At 38.1% G+C, this 17,388-nt stretch overlaps 1 protein-coding gene and 1 non-coding gene across 3 annotated transcripts; both read left to right on the forward strand.

The window, feature by feature from the left end:
- Nucleotides 1-760: 760 nt before the first annotated feature.
- LOC133872137 (small nucleolar RNA snoR2/U65) lies at nucleotides 761-876 on the forward strand. The gene has a single exon (XR_009900980.1). It is a non-coding gene; the product is annotated as a small nucleolar RNA snoR2/U65 (small nucleolar RNA).
- A 414-nt stretch (nucleotides 877-1,290) lies between these two features.
- On the forward strand, nucleotides 1,291-16,826 carry LOC133870700 (lysine--tRNA ligase, cytoplasmic). 2 transcript variants are annotated; one of them, XM_062307887.1, is made up of 18 exons: nucleotides 1,293-1,531; nucleotides 1,668-1,781; nucleotides 2,495-2,570; nucleotides 4,615-4,683; nucleotides 4,789-4,954; nucleotides 5,062-5,155; nucleotides 6,674-6,759; nucleotides 7,620-7,738; nucleotides 7,811-7,873; nucleotides 14,123-14,248; nucleotides 14,360-14,642; nucleotides 14,755-14,851; nucleotides 14,954-15,110; nucleotides 15,606-15,749; nucleotides 15,860-15,928; nucleotides 16,015-16,158; nucleotides 16,310-16,361; nucleotides 16,567-16,826. In XM_062307887.1, the coding sequence occupies exons 2-18, from the start codon at nucleotides 1,696-1,698 to the stop codon at nucleotides 16,581-16,583; spliced, it is 1,848 nt and encodes a 615-aa protein (XP_062163871.1). In that variant the 5' UTR covers nucleotides 1,293-1,531; nucleotides 1,668-1,695; the 3' UTR covers nucleotides 16,584-16,826. The 2 variants fall into 2 exon arrangements, with proteins under 2 accessions (XP_062163870.1, XP_062163871.1); XM_062307886.1 differs by having other exon boundaries at nucleotides 1,291-1,531; nucleotides 7,620-7,873.
- Nucleotides 16,827-17,388: the final 562 nt, after the last annotated feature.

Raw genomic sequence — 17,388 nt, forward strand, 5'->3', positions numbered from 1 at the left:
ATGGGATAGAGACTTATCCCCGATCTTCCGGGATACTGGCCTTATCTCACTCTAAGACAATTGTAACACACTTTAACCAACCCCCGAGGTGATAATATCCGAGACATGTTCGCTCTGACAGGACTAGGAGATCTCGAAATATTGCCGCACCGTAACAGAGTTGTGGAAGATCCGAGGTGTTATCATACCGAGGCCATCTTATCTGAGGTCTTATCATACCGAAGCAATCTTTGTATATTGGGTTGTGATTCAACTTCCCGAATGGTCTCGTAGCTTCTGTCAAATCTCCGAGGCATAAATATCCGAGATATGTTCGCTCCGATCAGACTAGGAGATCTCGGGATATTTCATACCGTTACTGGGTTCGATAGGACCGAGGCGTCATTATACCTAGACGATCTTCTTCTACTGGGTCGTAATAAATGTCCGAGATGTAACATCGGGACGTTTCAAGATTAAGATCTACGTGTCCTCGGGGTTAATTTTATCCCCAACAGGGTTGAAACCCACAACCCGAACATGTCATGACTAACCTGTTGGGTTACATGGCACGACACGATTAAGTTAACGGGTCATGTCAACCCGACTCGACTTTTTTAAATATTTTTTTCCCTTTTTTTTTTTTTCAAAAAGATTTTGTTTTTAAAGGTTTTTTTTTTTTTTTTTTTTTTTTTTTTTTTTTTTTTTTTTTTTCTTTTTCTTTTTCTTCCTGGATGCTGAAGAATCATAGCTTTTGTTTCAAGATAATTACTTATCAAAAAATCAGATTTTTTTTGATTGGATCGAAAGTGATTCCATGTTTCACATGTTGACAGGAACCTGTGGATTTGGTTCTTACACCGTTGGTCCACGGAATCGTTTTCTGTGATTACACTTTTATTTTTATTATTTTGCTACTTATCAAAAAAGATATTTACTTTTTTTTTTTTTAAAGAGATTTTTTTTTTTTAACCAAGTCTGACAACTTTTGTTTTGTTTTGTTTTTTTAATGTTTTTAATAAGTAAATGGGTTGACGGGTCGACCCGTTAGCCCGTTTATATCCATGTCAATAAGCGGGTCATTTGGCCAACTCATTTAGCAAAAAATCAAATTTTATAATTTCGTATCGTAAGAGGCTTGGAAGAACTTTAAAAAAGTGATTCACCAAAATAGAAAAAAAAGTAATTTTTAATTATTTTGATGAGTAAAATTTGATGAAACTTCTAAAAATGCTTTAATTGTGTCATATTCACGGACAATGTTAAAAATTGCCAAACCTACCTCCAACGACCTTTTAGTAGCGGCGAAGAAGTGAGTACTCGTAGTGCTTACATGGCGAGATCATAACGATCGATTCAGTCTAGCGCAAAACTACGCAGTGTAGCGGACCCAAACCCGCCTCTGCTCCCGGAGTCCCACTCACTCAAACCCTAGGTTTTTTGGGCTCCCAAACCCTAGTTACTTTTGCGGCTTAATACTCCCATTTCCTCCCCTCTGGGATACCCAAAACCCTCTCTCTCTCTCTCACCACAGCGCGGGATTTTCACCAAGGCAAAGATCTCTCTCTCACCATTTAATTCCTGTGTTTGGTTGACAAGAAAATCCGAGAAAAAAGGAGATTTATTTTTTATATTTTATTTCCTATTACGATGCCTTGTATGTGTAATGTATGCCGATTCTGACGCAGATATTTGGTCGTTATAAGGCTAACGAGAATGGAGGGCTCAGTCGACGAGAAGGCGAAAGCGGTCTCGTCTTCAGCAACGGACTCCTCCGCTTCCGAAGAAACCCTCAGCAAAAAGTAAGTTTCATGAAACACCGTTTCTAATTTCGGATAACTCTCTATGGTTCCTTAAAAAACAGAGAAAAAGAATAAAAACGAAAAGCAACGTGATATGGCCAAAGTTGTTGAGACCGTAATGGTAGGAGTCTGGATTTCCTTACTGTATGTGCGTAATAATATGCATACACAATTACATTTTCGCTTTCTTCTCTAAATATGCAATCTAATGTCTACATTTTCTTCAAAAACTTCCTATTCAAATAGATTGAAAAATAATAAAAAAAGAAATCGAACCACGTAATCTATTCGACAGAGTGGAGTTTTGAAATTTAACATTTTCACTCAAAATTACTTAAAAAAATGGTGGAATAGCTGTACTAGCTGAAACCGATCAAAGCAAGCCAGTACAGCCAGTATTGGCTGGGACGACATAGGATTTTGGGTGTTACAGTATACAAGCATTTTATACAAAAATGTTATGCCTGCTGTTGTGTTGCCAATGGCCAGTACGTGTCGAATTGACAACTATGCATACAAGAACCTGAGCCCTGAGATTGTTTTTAATTCTCACATTTTAATTTATCTTCTTGTTTAGGTTCCTTATTTTTTTTTTTTGGCAAAGTAGATGGCTTACAGGAGACTAATGCTGTACTAATTAGAAGAAGTTGAGAAAGACTTGAACTTAATTTTGTGGATCCTATAAACCATTTTATCTTGGCGAATGTTTACAGTGCACGGAAGAAGGAATTGAAGAATAAGCAGAAGGAAGAGGAAAGGCGGCGCAAGGAGGAGGAGAAGGCGAAACAGGTACTTGTTTTCATGGAATGCTCTTTTGGTTTCTTGTAAAATGACGGATTATAATGTAGAAACAATTCGGGTTATGGTCTGCCTTAAAGAATTCTTGTTGGTATTTTACTTATCAAAAAAAAAGAATTCTTGTTGGTATTTTTTATTTTTTAATTTATTGGAATGTTTTTCGAACATTATATTGAATATTTGTAATTCTATTTGAATGCTCGGCTAAGATTTTTGTGTGTAGGTGTGATTACATGTGTGATCATCTATAGTGTGTTTGAGTAGACAGAAAAGATATGATAAGCAGAGGAACGATGAGAATTGAATTTTGTAGTACATTCTTTTATTTGTTAACGGAAGGAAGAGAAGAGAAAAGAAAAGAAATATAGAAAAAAGTAGGGTAATGTTATAAGTAGTTTGTACAATATACTTTGAATGTTATACATGAACACTTCCTTCTACTGCCCAGAAAATAGTCAATTTTGTGCAGAAGATAATGGAGGTTTATAATTATTTAATTTACATGAACACTTCCTTCTCATTGAATGTCCAAAATGTGGATTGAGTAAAGTTTTACCCACTTCACTTATTTTCTCTCTGGTTCTCTTCATCCAAAAACTATTATTTTGGGGCATAAGATTATTAGGTTGTAGTTAGGCAATTATGGATTATATTTATACTTTGTATTATTGAGGAGTTATCATTTTTGTACTTTATTGGATAGTTGTTGATTGAGATGAGAGTCTCGTAATGTACGAGTAAAATACAATGGGTAGAAGTTTATATGAATTTAATAATATTTGAAAGCTTTATAATTGCTGAAAAGATGACAAAAATTAGAAGTGTTTGAGGAGCAGATTTGAAGAGCTTTGATCATGCAATCCTAAAGCAGTAAAGGATGGTAATGAGTCTTCCATAACCTCTTAATGGTAGCATTTTAGCAAAATTTCAGTGATATTAAAGGATGGTACAGATAAAAGAGCTTTATTATGCTAGTTAAGATCCCTTCATCTTTTAATTGTAATGGTTGAGATATATATCTAGATTGGTGCCCAAAAATTTAGTGACTAGTTGCTCATTTAGCCATACTCTTGATGCAATGCTTTAAAAAATGTTGGAAATCAAAGAAACCGGGTTGAAAATATAATAGCTCAAAGCTTCAAATTACACCTAGAAGGGCGGTTGAATAGGTGTTTACAAAATAATGCGGAATTTTAAAAAATTAACCACCAAACAAACAATCACAAAATATTATAAAAGTAATAATAAATCAATTGACACAAGTAATTTGGTGACGAAATTGAAACCTTTTGAAGAACTCTTCAAAAGTAAAACTACTCCGGGGCAGCTAAATTCAGGAAATCAATCCACACCTATAATTTGGTGATGCAATGCTTTAAAAAATGTTGGAAATCAAAGAAACTGGGTTGAAAATAATAGCTCAAAACTCCGAACTACATCTAGAAGGGCGGTTGAATAGGTGTTTACAAAATAATGCGGAATGTTAAAAAATTAACCACCAAACAAACAATCACAAAATATTATTAAAGCAATAAATCAATTGACACAAGTAATTTGGTGACGAAGTTGAAACCTTTTGAAAAACTCTTTAAAAGTAAAACCACTTCGGGGCAGCAAAATTCAGGAAATCAATCCACTATAGAAGAATGAGAAATCACAAGGGGGTCAGGTGGTCAACAAGCAGACCATAACAAGCTTTTTTGCAGGTTGAAATGGCAAGAATAGCCTCTATAGAAACTATATTGGGATTGTTGTTATTCTTTCTTTGACTTACCTCTCCACCTCCACCATCAATTATTCTGAAAGTCCAATGTAGAGTAAAATCTTCGTTGTATTTGCCATACATTCTGCATCACAGCAAGAGGGGAAAAGTGTAATTGTCAATCTACATTGATCATCATGTTGCCATACATTCCTATTCAGTTGTTAATCTACCTTGTCCATCATGCTGCAGAATTTGGACTTGACTCTGTATGATATGTTATTGCTTGATATCTCTCTAAGATACACATTTTATGTTCAAATCAACTTGTAGGCTGCTGGCATGGTGGATTCCCAGGGTAAGAAATCTGCAGCAGTTGATGATGAGGATATGGATCCAACGGTATATGTCCATTACTAGTTGGCATTTTTCTATGGACTTTTCCACAAAATTCTTGATTAATAACATCAACTCCTGCTTTTGCTTCCTTCTTTGTTCTTCCTGTAGCAATACTTCGAAAATAGGCTGAAATATCTTGCAGCCCAGCGGGCAGCGGGTGAGGAGCCATATCCTCACAAATTCCCTGTTTCGATGTCTGTCCTTGAATATATAGAGAAGTATGGAGTTTTAAGCTATGGGGAGCATCTTGAGGATGTTACAGTAAATTTGGCTGGTATTGAAATCCGGGAATTTTGTTTTTGTTTTATTTTTATTTTTTGTCTATGATCTGTTATTGTCATGCTTCTTTTGGTGATTGCTTTAGTGTCTTTCTTATGCAAGGGCGCATCATGAGCAAACGTTCATCCTCTTCAAAGCTGTTCTTTTATGATTTACATGGTGGCGGTGTTAAAGTCCAAGTTATGGCTGATGCTAGGTATCTAATCTCTCTCTCCCCCTCCCTTTCCACATTCATATTTGATTTGTTCTGTGATTCTTATTATTTTTTTTCCGGGATGGATTGTCTTGACAAATTATCTTTCTATCAGTAGAATAAGATTCTTGTTCACTCTACAACTGTTTTTTTTTGTAAGTACATAAATTAATCTTATGTCTTATAACTTCATGCATAAACTTCTTTTCTTAAAAAGTTAATGTTTTTGAGTACTGCTTCCCATATTTCATTCAAAATCAATGTTTGCCCGTGGTCTTTGCAAGGAAACTTTGGGGTTGAATTAAATTAATATTAATTTCATGTTATCATGCTCAACTAGTTGTATGTTGAAGGCGTATGTGGGTTGCGGAAAGAGTGATGGAGGCAGTGCAATTTTTTAGGTTTATTTAGATAAGAGTTCTAGAGTTATCTTTGCCTTATTGCAACTATTACCACTCTTTTTATCGCGCATTTTTCTGTATCAATGTCAAGTTTTCTCAACTGCAATATGCTCATTATTTTTCTAAAGATATAAGACCTATCTAAAGAAAGTGATATAAATGTATGAATAAGGCTTTCCAGTATGGCAATTGGTTTTGTAAGTGCTACTAGGCAAAGCATTTGTTTGATATCTTTTTATGTTGTGCTGTTCAAAATTATAATGTTTTTTTTGTTTTTTTGTTTTTTTTTTTGTCCACCATCAACATGAACAGATGCCAAAAAACTACTGGTCTATTTGATTTCTACAGTTTGGCAGTACATGTTGATGTGGCTTTTGTGTGGCCACACCAACACCTTCCTTTATCTTTGGTCTGTCTCACTCACTCACACACATAGACACCCAAAAATGCACATGCAAACACTTGAAAAGAAGATGGAGGCAATGCAGTTTTTTAGGCTTATTTAGATGAGTTCTAGAGTTAGCTTTGCCTTATTGCAACTATTACCACCCTTTTTATTGCACATTTTTCTGTATCACTGTCTAGTTTTCTCAACTGCAATATGCTCATTATTTTCCTAAAGATATACGACCTATCTGAAGAAAGTGATATAAATGTATGAATAAGGCTTTCCAGTATGGCAATTGGTATTGTAAGTGCTACTAGGCAAAGCATTTGTTTGATATCTTTTTATGTTGTGCTGTTCAAAATTATAAGGTTTTTTTGTTTTTGTTTTTTTTGTGTTTGTTATGTTTTGACATGCATTCCTTTCATGGAATCCAACCTGCCCCACCCAAAACGTCCACCATCAACATGAACAGATGCCAAAAAACTACTATTTGATTTCTACAGTTTTTCAGTACATGTTGATGTGGCTTTTGTGTGGGCACACCAACACCTTCCTTTATCTTTGGTCTCTCTTATTCACTCACTCACACACAGACACTGAAAAACGCACATGCAAACACTGGAAAAGAAGATGTAGCTTTCCAATGAATCTAAATGTTTTGTTATGATGGTTTTGTTACCCCTTTATTTCTTTTATATAAGGATTAAGAGATTATTCATTTCTATAATGCAGCAAGTCAGACATGAATGAAGCCGAATTTTCTAGTTTCCATTCTAATGTGAAGCGTGGTGATATTGTTGGTGTAAAGGGGTTTCCAGGTTTGTGTTGCTATAAATTTGCAGATAGCTGGTCTGTAAGTGTTGAGTTTAGAGGAAGAAATTATTCATCAATTCAATTTCTTAATTTGGTTTATTTAAAATACAAATTTAAAAGAGGATGCTTGAAAGTTCTCTTAAACAGTTGCACCATTTTGTTTATTTGCCCAATGCTGAAATGATTTAGTTCAACTCAGATTCATTGGCTTAGACTCCTACTTTTAGCCGTTTTTTCTGTTGTCCTTTGCTCATCAGAACTTATACTTTGCTTTGTTCAGTCACTTGGTTGATCAAAGAAAAGTAATGGGAATTTTCTCCTAGGATCTCCAGGGCAACTTAGCTTAAGAAACAACCTTTTGCTATATCATCCTAAGAGGAAATCTGAGAGGTTCCAGGTTTTACTTTACCCAATTTATTAGGCCAAAAATTTGCCTGTTTTGGTTATTTTTTTCCAACCTTCTTGGTCTGGAGATGACAAAGATAACTTTACCATCATTTTCTTTTTTTTTGAATAAGACAAGATTACTTTACCATCATGGCCTTTTCATATGAAGCCTACAGTCATTTTCCATACATTTACTGAGAGCAGCCACTTAAGTTTATTTTAAGGGGCTGGTGAAGAGAAGTTAACTGATGAATTAAGAGCCATCTATTAATTGTTTTAGTTATTGGTCTAACTTTTGTTTTTCTGTGCCTCATAATTTTTGATAATCTTGTTGAAAGAGGTCCACTCTAGAGATATGAACCTGCATAGCATGAGGCAATATTACATGTTTTTGAATTTTAAAGTGGGCAATTAGGTTTTTTAGTCATTCTGTTTTAAACTATAAACACCCTGTTTTCTCAATTAAATTTTCTTTCAGGGAAAACTAAAAGGGGGGAGCTAAGTATTTTTCCAAAATCATTCATAGTCTTATCACATTGTCTCCATATGATGCCGAGGCAAAAGGCAAAAGGTGCTTCTGACAACACCAATTTGAAGGTGAAAAAAGATGAATGGTTTAATGTTGTTAAGAGTTTACTTCATGATCTCACTGCTTTCTTACTATTGCAGAAAGTCGAGTCATGGGTCCCAGGAAGTACCAGAAATCTTGAAACATATATTTTGAAAGATCAGGTAGTGCTTAATATCCTAAAATTTAAAGTCCTTTTTCCGTTTTAAATTGCGATCTTTAAGCGCACATGATCCTGTATTGATTAATATCCTAAAACTCAGTGAAAATGGAGGGCAAATTTTCACTTTTGGTATTCTGCTAATGTGTTCAAAATACTAGGCAGATCACTGGAAATGCCTAATGCTGTGTTTGGGTGAGGGATTTTGAAGTGGGATTTCGCTTAAAGTTGTAATTTGGGAAGTCTTAATGTTGTTTTTCCTTGTTTGCACTAACAAGAGAATAATTTAAAATATTGTGGAAATCGAAGTCTGCTAGTGATGTGCTTTTTTATTTATTTTTTCTGTATATTACTTTTAAGACCTTAGAGAGAGACTTGTCCTAGCTCTCTCTCTCTCTCTCTCTCTCTCCCATCGGCGTGTGTAGGCGTGTCTTCCTAGTCTCTTTTTGGTCGTTTGCAATGGGGTATTCAACTTGGTTTTATGTAGAATCTAGGTTTGTCGAGTTCATGTTTGAGGTTTTGAGTATTTGTTTTGAGGGTTTTTGAGAGAAGCATGGGTTTTGTTTGTTCATGTAGTCTTTCTTAGCTAGGTTACCGTGAACTGGTTTTGCCAACCATGGAGGCTTTGCGTTAAGCAGAGGGCTCGAATGAGTTTGTGAACTTAGAATGTAGTGGAAGGAGGGAGACTGAAAAAGATGGGAGGCCCGTATCTCATTCTTATGATTGGTAGCTTTGCTAAGAATGACTTAGGGTCTTAGTCTGGGTAACATCCCCTATCTAATAGAAGAAGTTAAGAGTGAAACGCTATGTGCCGTTACCTCTTCTTATACAGAAAAGGAATATTTGATAGGCCGCATGTAAACTATAGGGTGGGGAACAAAAGGCTCCGATTATTAAAATTTTTGTTTTCTCTTCTCAAACAAAAATATTAACAAACAATTCAAACACAAACACTCCTTTAAATATAAATTTTTTTTTTTCACATTTATGTCACACTAGAAACCTTTTTCAAACCAAAAACAAAAAACACTCTTATAAACATATGAACAAACAGAGCCAAAGCATTTATTGTTCTGTGTTGTGGGAACAAATTTGGGTGCTTCTTGGCAGTCACATAGTATGGAGGATGGGGACTGAGAGAGTGGTGTTTATGCCGGAAGGTGGAGGTGGTAGGGGTTGGTTAGGCTTTGCTCTAGAATTGCATAAGTTCTTAGATCTTTTCCAGCCTCCCTTTGGTGGTGGAAACATAGTAGTACGAGTTGGGGGAAGCTCCTGTGGGTTACCCAACACATAGTTTGGTGGGGCGATCACCGGTGACCATGACGGGTGCGTAGGGTGAAGTAGTTCTTAAGGGGTTGTATAAGGAGGTTGTATAACCGGTTCTTAAGAGGTTGTATAAGCGGTACTTGCTGGATTTTGTCTGCCAACCATGCCATTGAAGAATCGAAGGTATGGGGTGCTAACATTCAGGGAGGGCTTGGGGTAGTAAAACCTAGATTGTCTACTAATGGAGATTGTCAAGCATTTTGGGTTGCTAATAGAGATTGTATTAGTCATTCCAACTCGCTTGAGAGGCGAGTTGGAATGACTAATATATCATTTGGATGTGGGCTTGGATCATTCTGGGTCAAAGCATGAGGTTTGCCCAGTGGGGTTCACTGTGGGGCTGAAGCCCAATCCAAAAGGAAAGATGATATCCAATGCTTTAGAACCAATTTGATGCGCCAAACTAAACATGTGGTTGTTAGGGGTAAGGGCCAGTGTGTCCCGGGTAAGAACAATCAAATTAGTTTAAAGAGAGCAAGTGTAACGACCTAGGAAAAAGCGCTAGCCATATTTGCGCTATCACCTCAAAAGGACTAGTCAATTTGGAGTTTTTGTAGAATTCCTTAGAAAGCTCAATTTCACCTAGTAACTAAGCATTGTGAGACTTAATGCCCAAGAGTATCTTTATAAACCACCCACTCTATGTGAGCTGCTCATCTCTTTCCAATATGGGATCGAGGTGTTATAGCAGGTATGATCTGTGTGGGAGATGCTAGCTCTTTGGGTGTTAATGATTCCTATACTTTGGTTGGGCATGATTTGTGTTGTGTAGAAGAGAAGAGAATAGAATAGTTTGCCTTGCTTGGAACTAGAATTATGCTCTCAAGAGGAACCCATTTTCTGTGAGCCTCTGAGCTGTTGTCCCTCTATTTCAGATGCAAATCCTGATTACAGGAACAACAACTGCAGATTGGGTCCTGCAAAAGGTGAATGACATCCACTATTATTAGGGTTTATCGTGTGAGGGGTTTGAAGAGAATTGAAAAAATTGTAGTGTTCTATCAATTATTGGGTTACCTCCTTCCTCCTCCCGCAGCTGCGTTGAGGTCTGTATCCTCACCTTTGATTGTGTTCTCTCCTCCCTCTCCTCCAGCAGTGTCTCCCCTCTCGGTGGCAGGTGGCTTGGAGATGGAGTTATTTGTAGAGGCCGAACCCTCCCCCTTGGCTTGCTACCCACTAGCTAAGTTAAAGCGGAAGGTTGGGGAGCGATCTCCATATTGGATTTTGCAGATGCTAGAGGAATTTAGTCTCTTTGTGGGCCATTCTTGTGATGGTTTTGAAGAAAACTTTCGACTCTGTTTACAAATATTATTGCAAGTAATGAAGTTCAGGGAGCGGGCTCCTGTTTGAAAGTGGGTAAAGGTGTAAGAGAAATTAATGGTTTGTTCAGCTCCATCAACTATGACGCTCGCAGTGGCAATGTTTCTCGTGGTAGGAGCAAGGGGAGGATTCAAAGAGGTTTTACATGAATCCCAGGTTGGTCTCTTGGAATGTTAGAGGGCTGAATCAAGGTGGCAAGCAGTTGAAAATTAGAAATTTCCTTAGGCAGTGGAAGGCTAACATCATATGCTTGCAAGAAACTAAATTGGAGCTTATTTCTAACAATATTGTGAGAAGTTTGTGGGGGTGCCGGTTTCTCGACTGGTGCTATCTTCCTTCTAGTGGGGCTTTTGGTGGTATCCTGCATATGTGGGATAGAAGGGTTATGGAAAAGATTGAGGTGTGTGTGGGGGAATACGTTGTGGCTTGCTCTTTTAGAAATATTTAAGACAACTTAACTTGGGCTTTTGTCGGGGTCTATGGTCCTAACCTTGACAGTCACTGTAGGTCTTTTCGGGACGGATTGACTGGTTTGCTCAGTTTGTGGGATTTACCCGTGCATTGGTGGTGATTTCAATGTCGTCCGCTTTCCATGCGAAAGATTAGGAGTCACTCTTCTTTCTCCTGCGATGACGGAGTTCTCTGATTTTATTTCAGAGCAAGGTCTCATGGGCCTTCCCCTTGCAGGAGGGTCGTTCAAGTGGTCCAAATATTCTTCTTGGTCTAGGCTTAACAGGTTTCTTGTTTCTCCGGATTGGGAAGCTAGATATCCTGGGCTCTTCTAGAAGAGGGTTCCTCGTTTGTGCTTTGACCACTTACCTATCCTCATCGTTTGTGGTGGCATCCAACGGGGGAAAAGACCTTTTTAAGTTCGAGAATATGTCACTCCAGGAAGAAGGTTTTGTGGGCGTCTTATTCCTTTTAAGGCTCCCCTAGTTTTGTTCTTGCTCAAAATTTGAAGGCTTTAAAGGTTGACCTCAAATTATGGAACAAACAGGTGTTTGGAAATGTGGACTCCCTTAAAAAAGCTCGCCTTGAAGATTTGCGCATGCTTGATAGGCTTGAGGAAGAGAGGTGTTTAGACTCTAATGAGCTATTGAGGAAAAACCTGAATGCTAGTGATCTAGAAAGATATATTCTCCAAGAAGAAATTAGTTGGAGACAAAAATCCAGGGTCCTTTGGCTAAAAGAAGGTGACAAATGCACAAAGTTCTTTCATCGGATTGCAAACTCAAACAGGAGATCCAACTCCATAGAATGTTTGTCTGTTAATGGCTCAGTCACTTCAGCTCAACCAGCCATCAAAGATCATATTGTTCAATTTTATGAGTCCTTATTTTCTGAGCAATACAACTGGAGGCCTAGGTTGGATGGCCTTGGCTTTCAATTCTTTAGCTACGGAGGAGGCCTTTCAGTTGGAGCTTCCTTTTGAGGAAAGGGAGGTCATAGAGGTCGTAAAAGGTATGAACTGAGACAAGGCTCCAGGTCTTGATGGCTTCCCCATGGCTTTTTTCCAAGACTGATATCATGGGGGTCTTCTCTGATTTCCATGCTCATAGCAGATTTGTGAAAAGCCTCAACGCCTCCTTCATTGCCTTAATCCCTAAGACTCCTGGGCGACTGATCTTGTGGACTTTCGGCCTATTAGCCTCGTGAGTGGTGTTTATAAGATCATTGCTAGAGTTCTTGTGAATTGAATGAGTCGTGTTATGGAGACGAACTTATCAAAAAAAAAAAGAGTCGTGTTATGGAGACGATCATCTCAAAGCCACAAAACGCATTTGTTAAAGTACACATTTTGGACTTGGTCCTCATAGACAGCGAATGTTTGGATAGTCGTATCAAGTCTTGTATACTTGGGGTGCTTTGCAAGCTGGATATTACGAAGGCTTTTGATCACATCAACTGGAAGTTCTTATTATACATGTTGAAAAGATGCGGTTTTGGGAAAAAATGGGTCTCTTGGATATCACACTGCATTTCTTCGGTGTGCTCTCTTTTGGTTAATGGTTCACCGTTTGGCTTCTTAATAGTTCTAGAGGGCTGAGACAGGGCAATCCTCTATCTCCCCCCCTGTTTTTAGTCGTCATAGACGCTTTGAGCAAAATGCTTTCTGTTACTGTTGATAGTGGTCGTCTCTCAGGCTTTTCTATGGGTTCTAGGCTTCCCTTGGTCAACATCTCACACTTCTTGTTCGCGGATGATACCTTGGTTTTTTGTGAGGCTAACCCTAGCCACCTACGCTACCTGCGTGTTTTCTTATTATGCTTCGAAGCTATCTCTGGCATAAAGGTCAATTTGGCCAAATCCCTCTTGGTCCTTGTAGGCAATGTGGATAATGCTGCTGAGTTGGCTGTCATCTTGGGCTGCGGGACTTCCTCTTTGCCCCTGAAGTACCTTGGTATGCCGCTTGGGGCGTGTTACAAGGCTAAGTCTATCGGGGATGGTATTGTAGTTAAAATGGAGCGTCGCTTGGCTAGTTGGAAAAATGTTGTATTTGTTCAGGGGTGGCAGGGTTATCCTTATCAAGAGTACCCTCTCCAATCTTCATACGTACTTCTGGTCTCTTTTTCCCATTCCTGCTTGTGTGGCCAATCGCATTGAGAAAAAACAATAAGAGCTTTGAGGATTTGGAAAGTACCTTGGAAGCGATTCTATCCTCGTTCTACCTTACTTTGTACTTTTGGACCACGACTTATGTCCACCCTTTGTCTTTTACTTTTGCTGACTTTCTCGCTCGCTTTTATCTTTATAATTAGGTGTTTCCTTGTATACTCCTAGCTATTCTAAGGAATTGATGTGGGAATTAGCACCGTGAACACCTTTATAATCCACTCACTCAACTGCGCAATCTATCTTCCCAATGTTCTAACTTTCTTGGATGTTACAATCTTCTCCAATCAAATTCTTGATATCCTTGTCAGAATCCATGTCATGTAGTACTTAGGTTGCTCTGATACCGTTTGTAAGGATCCAATAAAAATGCTAGCCACATCCACGCTATCATTCCAAAAGTTACAGTTGAAGCTCCCTATAATCATATATAAATCCCAGTCTTACCTAGTAAGGAATTGATGTGAGACTTCGAACTCACAAGCACCTTTATAATCCACCCACTCAATGTGGACAAACCATCTTCCCAATGTGGGATGAACTTTCTGTGGTGTTACAATAGCACTACAAGAAAATTATTGTTGTGGCTCAAGTGGTCTCTTATGTGCATTAACCGAATGAACTCAGATGTGCAGCTCACACCGCTGCCAGCCGGCTAGAAATTTTAGCTGTAGTGAGATTTCCACTCTCATGATCCTTTATAAATGTTGGGTTGTTGATCTTTCGGATTGGGAACCCTTCAATCCCCATTTTTCCCTTAAATGTTTTGCTTTTCAGACTTCCTTGTATCTACATATTATTGGTTGGTCTTGAGGTTGTAGTGGTAACTTGTAGTTGATTGGCTTTTATTTTTTTTTTATTTTTTATTTCTACTTTTGAGATACAAAGAAACCTGAGAGTAGTTCAACTATTTTCACTTTGTGCAGTTATATCATATTTAAATTTTATTTTTATTTTCCTTTTTTGGGTTTTAGTTTTCTTTACTTTATGCTAGGAAACTCGTTATCGACAACGCTATCTGGATTTGATGGTAAATACAGAGGTTCGCCAAATATTCAGGACCAGATCTAAGATCGTCTCCTATATTCGAAGCTTTCTTGACAATCTGGATTTCTTGGAGGTTAGTTTTCTGGCTGTTTTGATTATTCACTCTGTGCTGGTGGCATCTGCCTGTGTTGCTTGATATTACTTTCTGTTTCTTTACGTATGATATGTTTTTTTTTACCCCCAGGTCGAAACACCAATGATGAACATGATTGCTGGTGGAGCAGCTGCTCGTCCATTTGTGACACATCACAATGACCTGAACATGAAGTTGTTCATGCGCATTGCACCCGAGCTCTTTCTTAAGGAGCTAGTTGTTGGTGGGCTTGACCGTGTTTATGAGATAGGAAAACAATTCAGAAATGAGGGTATTGATTTGACTCATAATCCTGAGTTCACCACCTGTGAGTTCTACATGGCTTTTGCTGACTACAATGACTTGATGGGGCTCACTGAGGAAATGTTGAGTGGTAAGGGTCAATTGGTGCTTGTTGCAAACTAGTGCTTCTTCCTCTTGTGACATTTGGAATTATATCCTCCAAAATAGTTGGAGTTTTGCCTGATGCATTAATTTTGTAACAGGGATGGTCAAGGAACTTACTGGTGGATATAAAATTAAATATCATGCAAATGGGCTTGATAAGGATCCAATTGAGATTGACTTCACTCCTCCTTTTAGGTGTGTTGGCTATACATACCACCTGCCACATGCTTTATAACTGTAAACATGAAAATAAACATCTCTAGAATAACTTAATTTGGTTTTTTTAAACTGTTGTAGAAGGATTGACATGATAGAGGAATTAGAGAAAATGGCAAACCTCAATATTCCCAAGGACATCTCCAGTGATGATGCCAACAAATATCTCAAAGATGCATGCATGAAGTATGAGATTAAATGCCCCCCTCCTGAAACAACAGCACGTTTGTTGGACAAAGTAAGTCTTCTCTGTTTAATCCTCCTGTGTACATAATTCTAGTGAGCATGAATCTGGAAATTACTGGCCTTGTGATCCTTTGTTACATACTAAGTAGATGTCATATCCGTGAGGAAGTTTCTGAGTGATTCTAGATTAGGGAGCAGAACAGTGTGATACTGTCCCCAATCTTTTGCCATTAACTTGTTTGATTTGATGGTAAATAAATTTTATTTTTTTTCAATGATAATGTTCTCTGATATGATCTGATTTCATTCGTTATCTTTTTAATTTCAGTGTGTGCCGTGTAGGTTGTGAACCATCAAGGTCTAATAGAATGCTCCTATAATGTTATTTCATTTAATGTTTCGTTTTAGTGATTTAATGTTTCTTCATTACTGTGAACATAGACCATTTTTTTTTTATTAAACGGTCACAATTTCAAGCACGTATAATTCAATTTATGATTTATGGTTTGGTGCAACACGTTTGATATCATTTTTTCTGTGGTTGCAGCTTGTAGGGCACTTCTTAGAAGAGACGTGTGTAAATCCCACTTTTATAACCAACCATCCTGAAATAATGAGTCCTTTGGCGAAGTGGCATAGAGAGAAACCAGGCCTTACTGAACGTTTTGAATTGTTCATTAACAAGCATGAAGTATGCTTATGCAATTGCTGAAAATCTTGTTCTTTTGTTTTCCTTTCCTTTTTTATTTTTCCTCAGCTTTCTAATTCATGCTTCTGCCTTAATTATTCTGTAACTGCCAGCTCTGCAATGCATACACCGAATTGAATGATCCTGTGGTACAACGCCAGCGATTCGCTGATCAACTCAAGGTATTACACCTCCTTTAAGTGTGCAAATTTTTCATCTTTAAACAAGATTTGGAATTTTTGCTGAATGATGTGTGGTTTGAGTGTAGGACCGGCAATCGGGTGATGATGAAGCAATGGCTTTGGATGAAACGTTCTGTATGGCTCTTGAGTATGGGTTGCCTCCAACTGGTGGTTGGGGATTGGGTGTTGATCGGCTAACTATGTTGTTAACTGATTCTCAAAACATTAAGGTTCTCTCTCTCTCTCCCTCCCTCCCTCCCCTTCCTGTGTGTGTTTGTGTGTGTGGGGTTGCGAGCGTGCATTGGGTGTCTATGTCTGCATGCATATGTGCACTCTATGTTCTCAGCAGACTCACCATCTCTTTATGCTATTTGGTAACAGGAGGTTCTTCTCTTCCCAGCCATGAAACCTCAAGATGAATCTTCTGCTAAAGGTGCTCCCATTCTCACTGTTTTTGATTTAGCAATACTAGAGTCTTTTGCATCTCTTTTATTTATATTAGGCACTTCCAATTTACGGTGTTTATGGCATTTTCTGCACCAGCATGCAGTTACATTGGCAAAGTCCCAAATTATTTTTTATTTTTCATATGTTTGTCCCGGAGTTTTACATTGGTCATTTGGTATTCCTTTTGGCAGCAACTACAGGAGCTTAGGAAGTTGGAGATGAACTTACAAAAAGAAAAAAATGAAGTCCGAAACGCTGAAAGTTGGAACTACTTTTTTTATTTCCTCAACCCCCAAAGTTGTGGGGTTGGCATTGATCGTTATAGAGTTGCTTTCTTTTATTTGACCCTGACTGATCGGTATAGTTTATAACGGCATACCATGCCTGTTTATTTTTGAGATGATATCGCTCCATTTCTTGCAAATGAAGTACCATGTTGAATTTTTTGATATTGGAACTGTTTTGATTTCTCTCTCTCTCTCTCTCCCTCTCTCTCTCAAGCATCAGCCTAAGCCACAGATTTGATCCTCTGTATATCAGTCTCAAATGGAGAAGTCCACTTGTACAATGCTGACCTCTCATCTCTCTCCAACCTTTGAACAGCTGATGTGGTCACCGACCAACGCCCTACGAGGAAGGTTGGTGAATATATGGCCTTCAATACATGGTGAATTGACCTCTCTTCATTTGATTTTTGGGTGTCTTCGGGGGTTTCATGTTTCTTTCGGAATTGTAGCGCTGTCAACGTATGGGTAATAACGTCCGTGGGGCTACGAGGAAATTATGTTGTCCATTGCTTAGATGATACGCGGGCTGCATTTTTTTCTTTCTTTCCTGTCATAATCTATTTATTCTGGCTTTGGGTTTATTCATCATGCATCATGAGGTGTTTCTGGAAACAAAAACATCAAGGTTGGGAGCAATGTGATTTTTTTTTCTTATTTTATCAAGCCGAGTCAAACCGAATATTGGATGATTAAAACTTGACAAAAACTTAGGTAGGCTTGACGACC

This window comes from Alnus glutinosa, chromosome 6, assembly GCF_958979055.1.
Source record: "Alnus glutinosa chromosome 6, dhAlnGlut1.1, whole genome shotgun sequence".
Taxonomy (NCBI): Eukaryota; Viridiplantae; Streptophyta; class Magnoliopsida; order Fagales; family Betulaceae; genus Alnus; species Alnus glutinosa.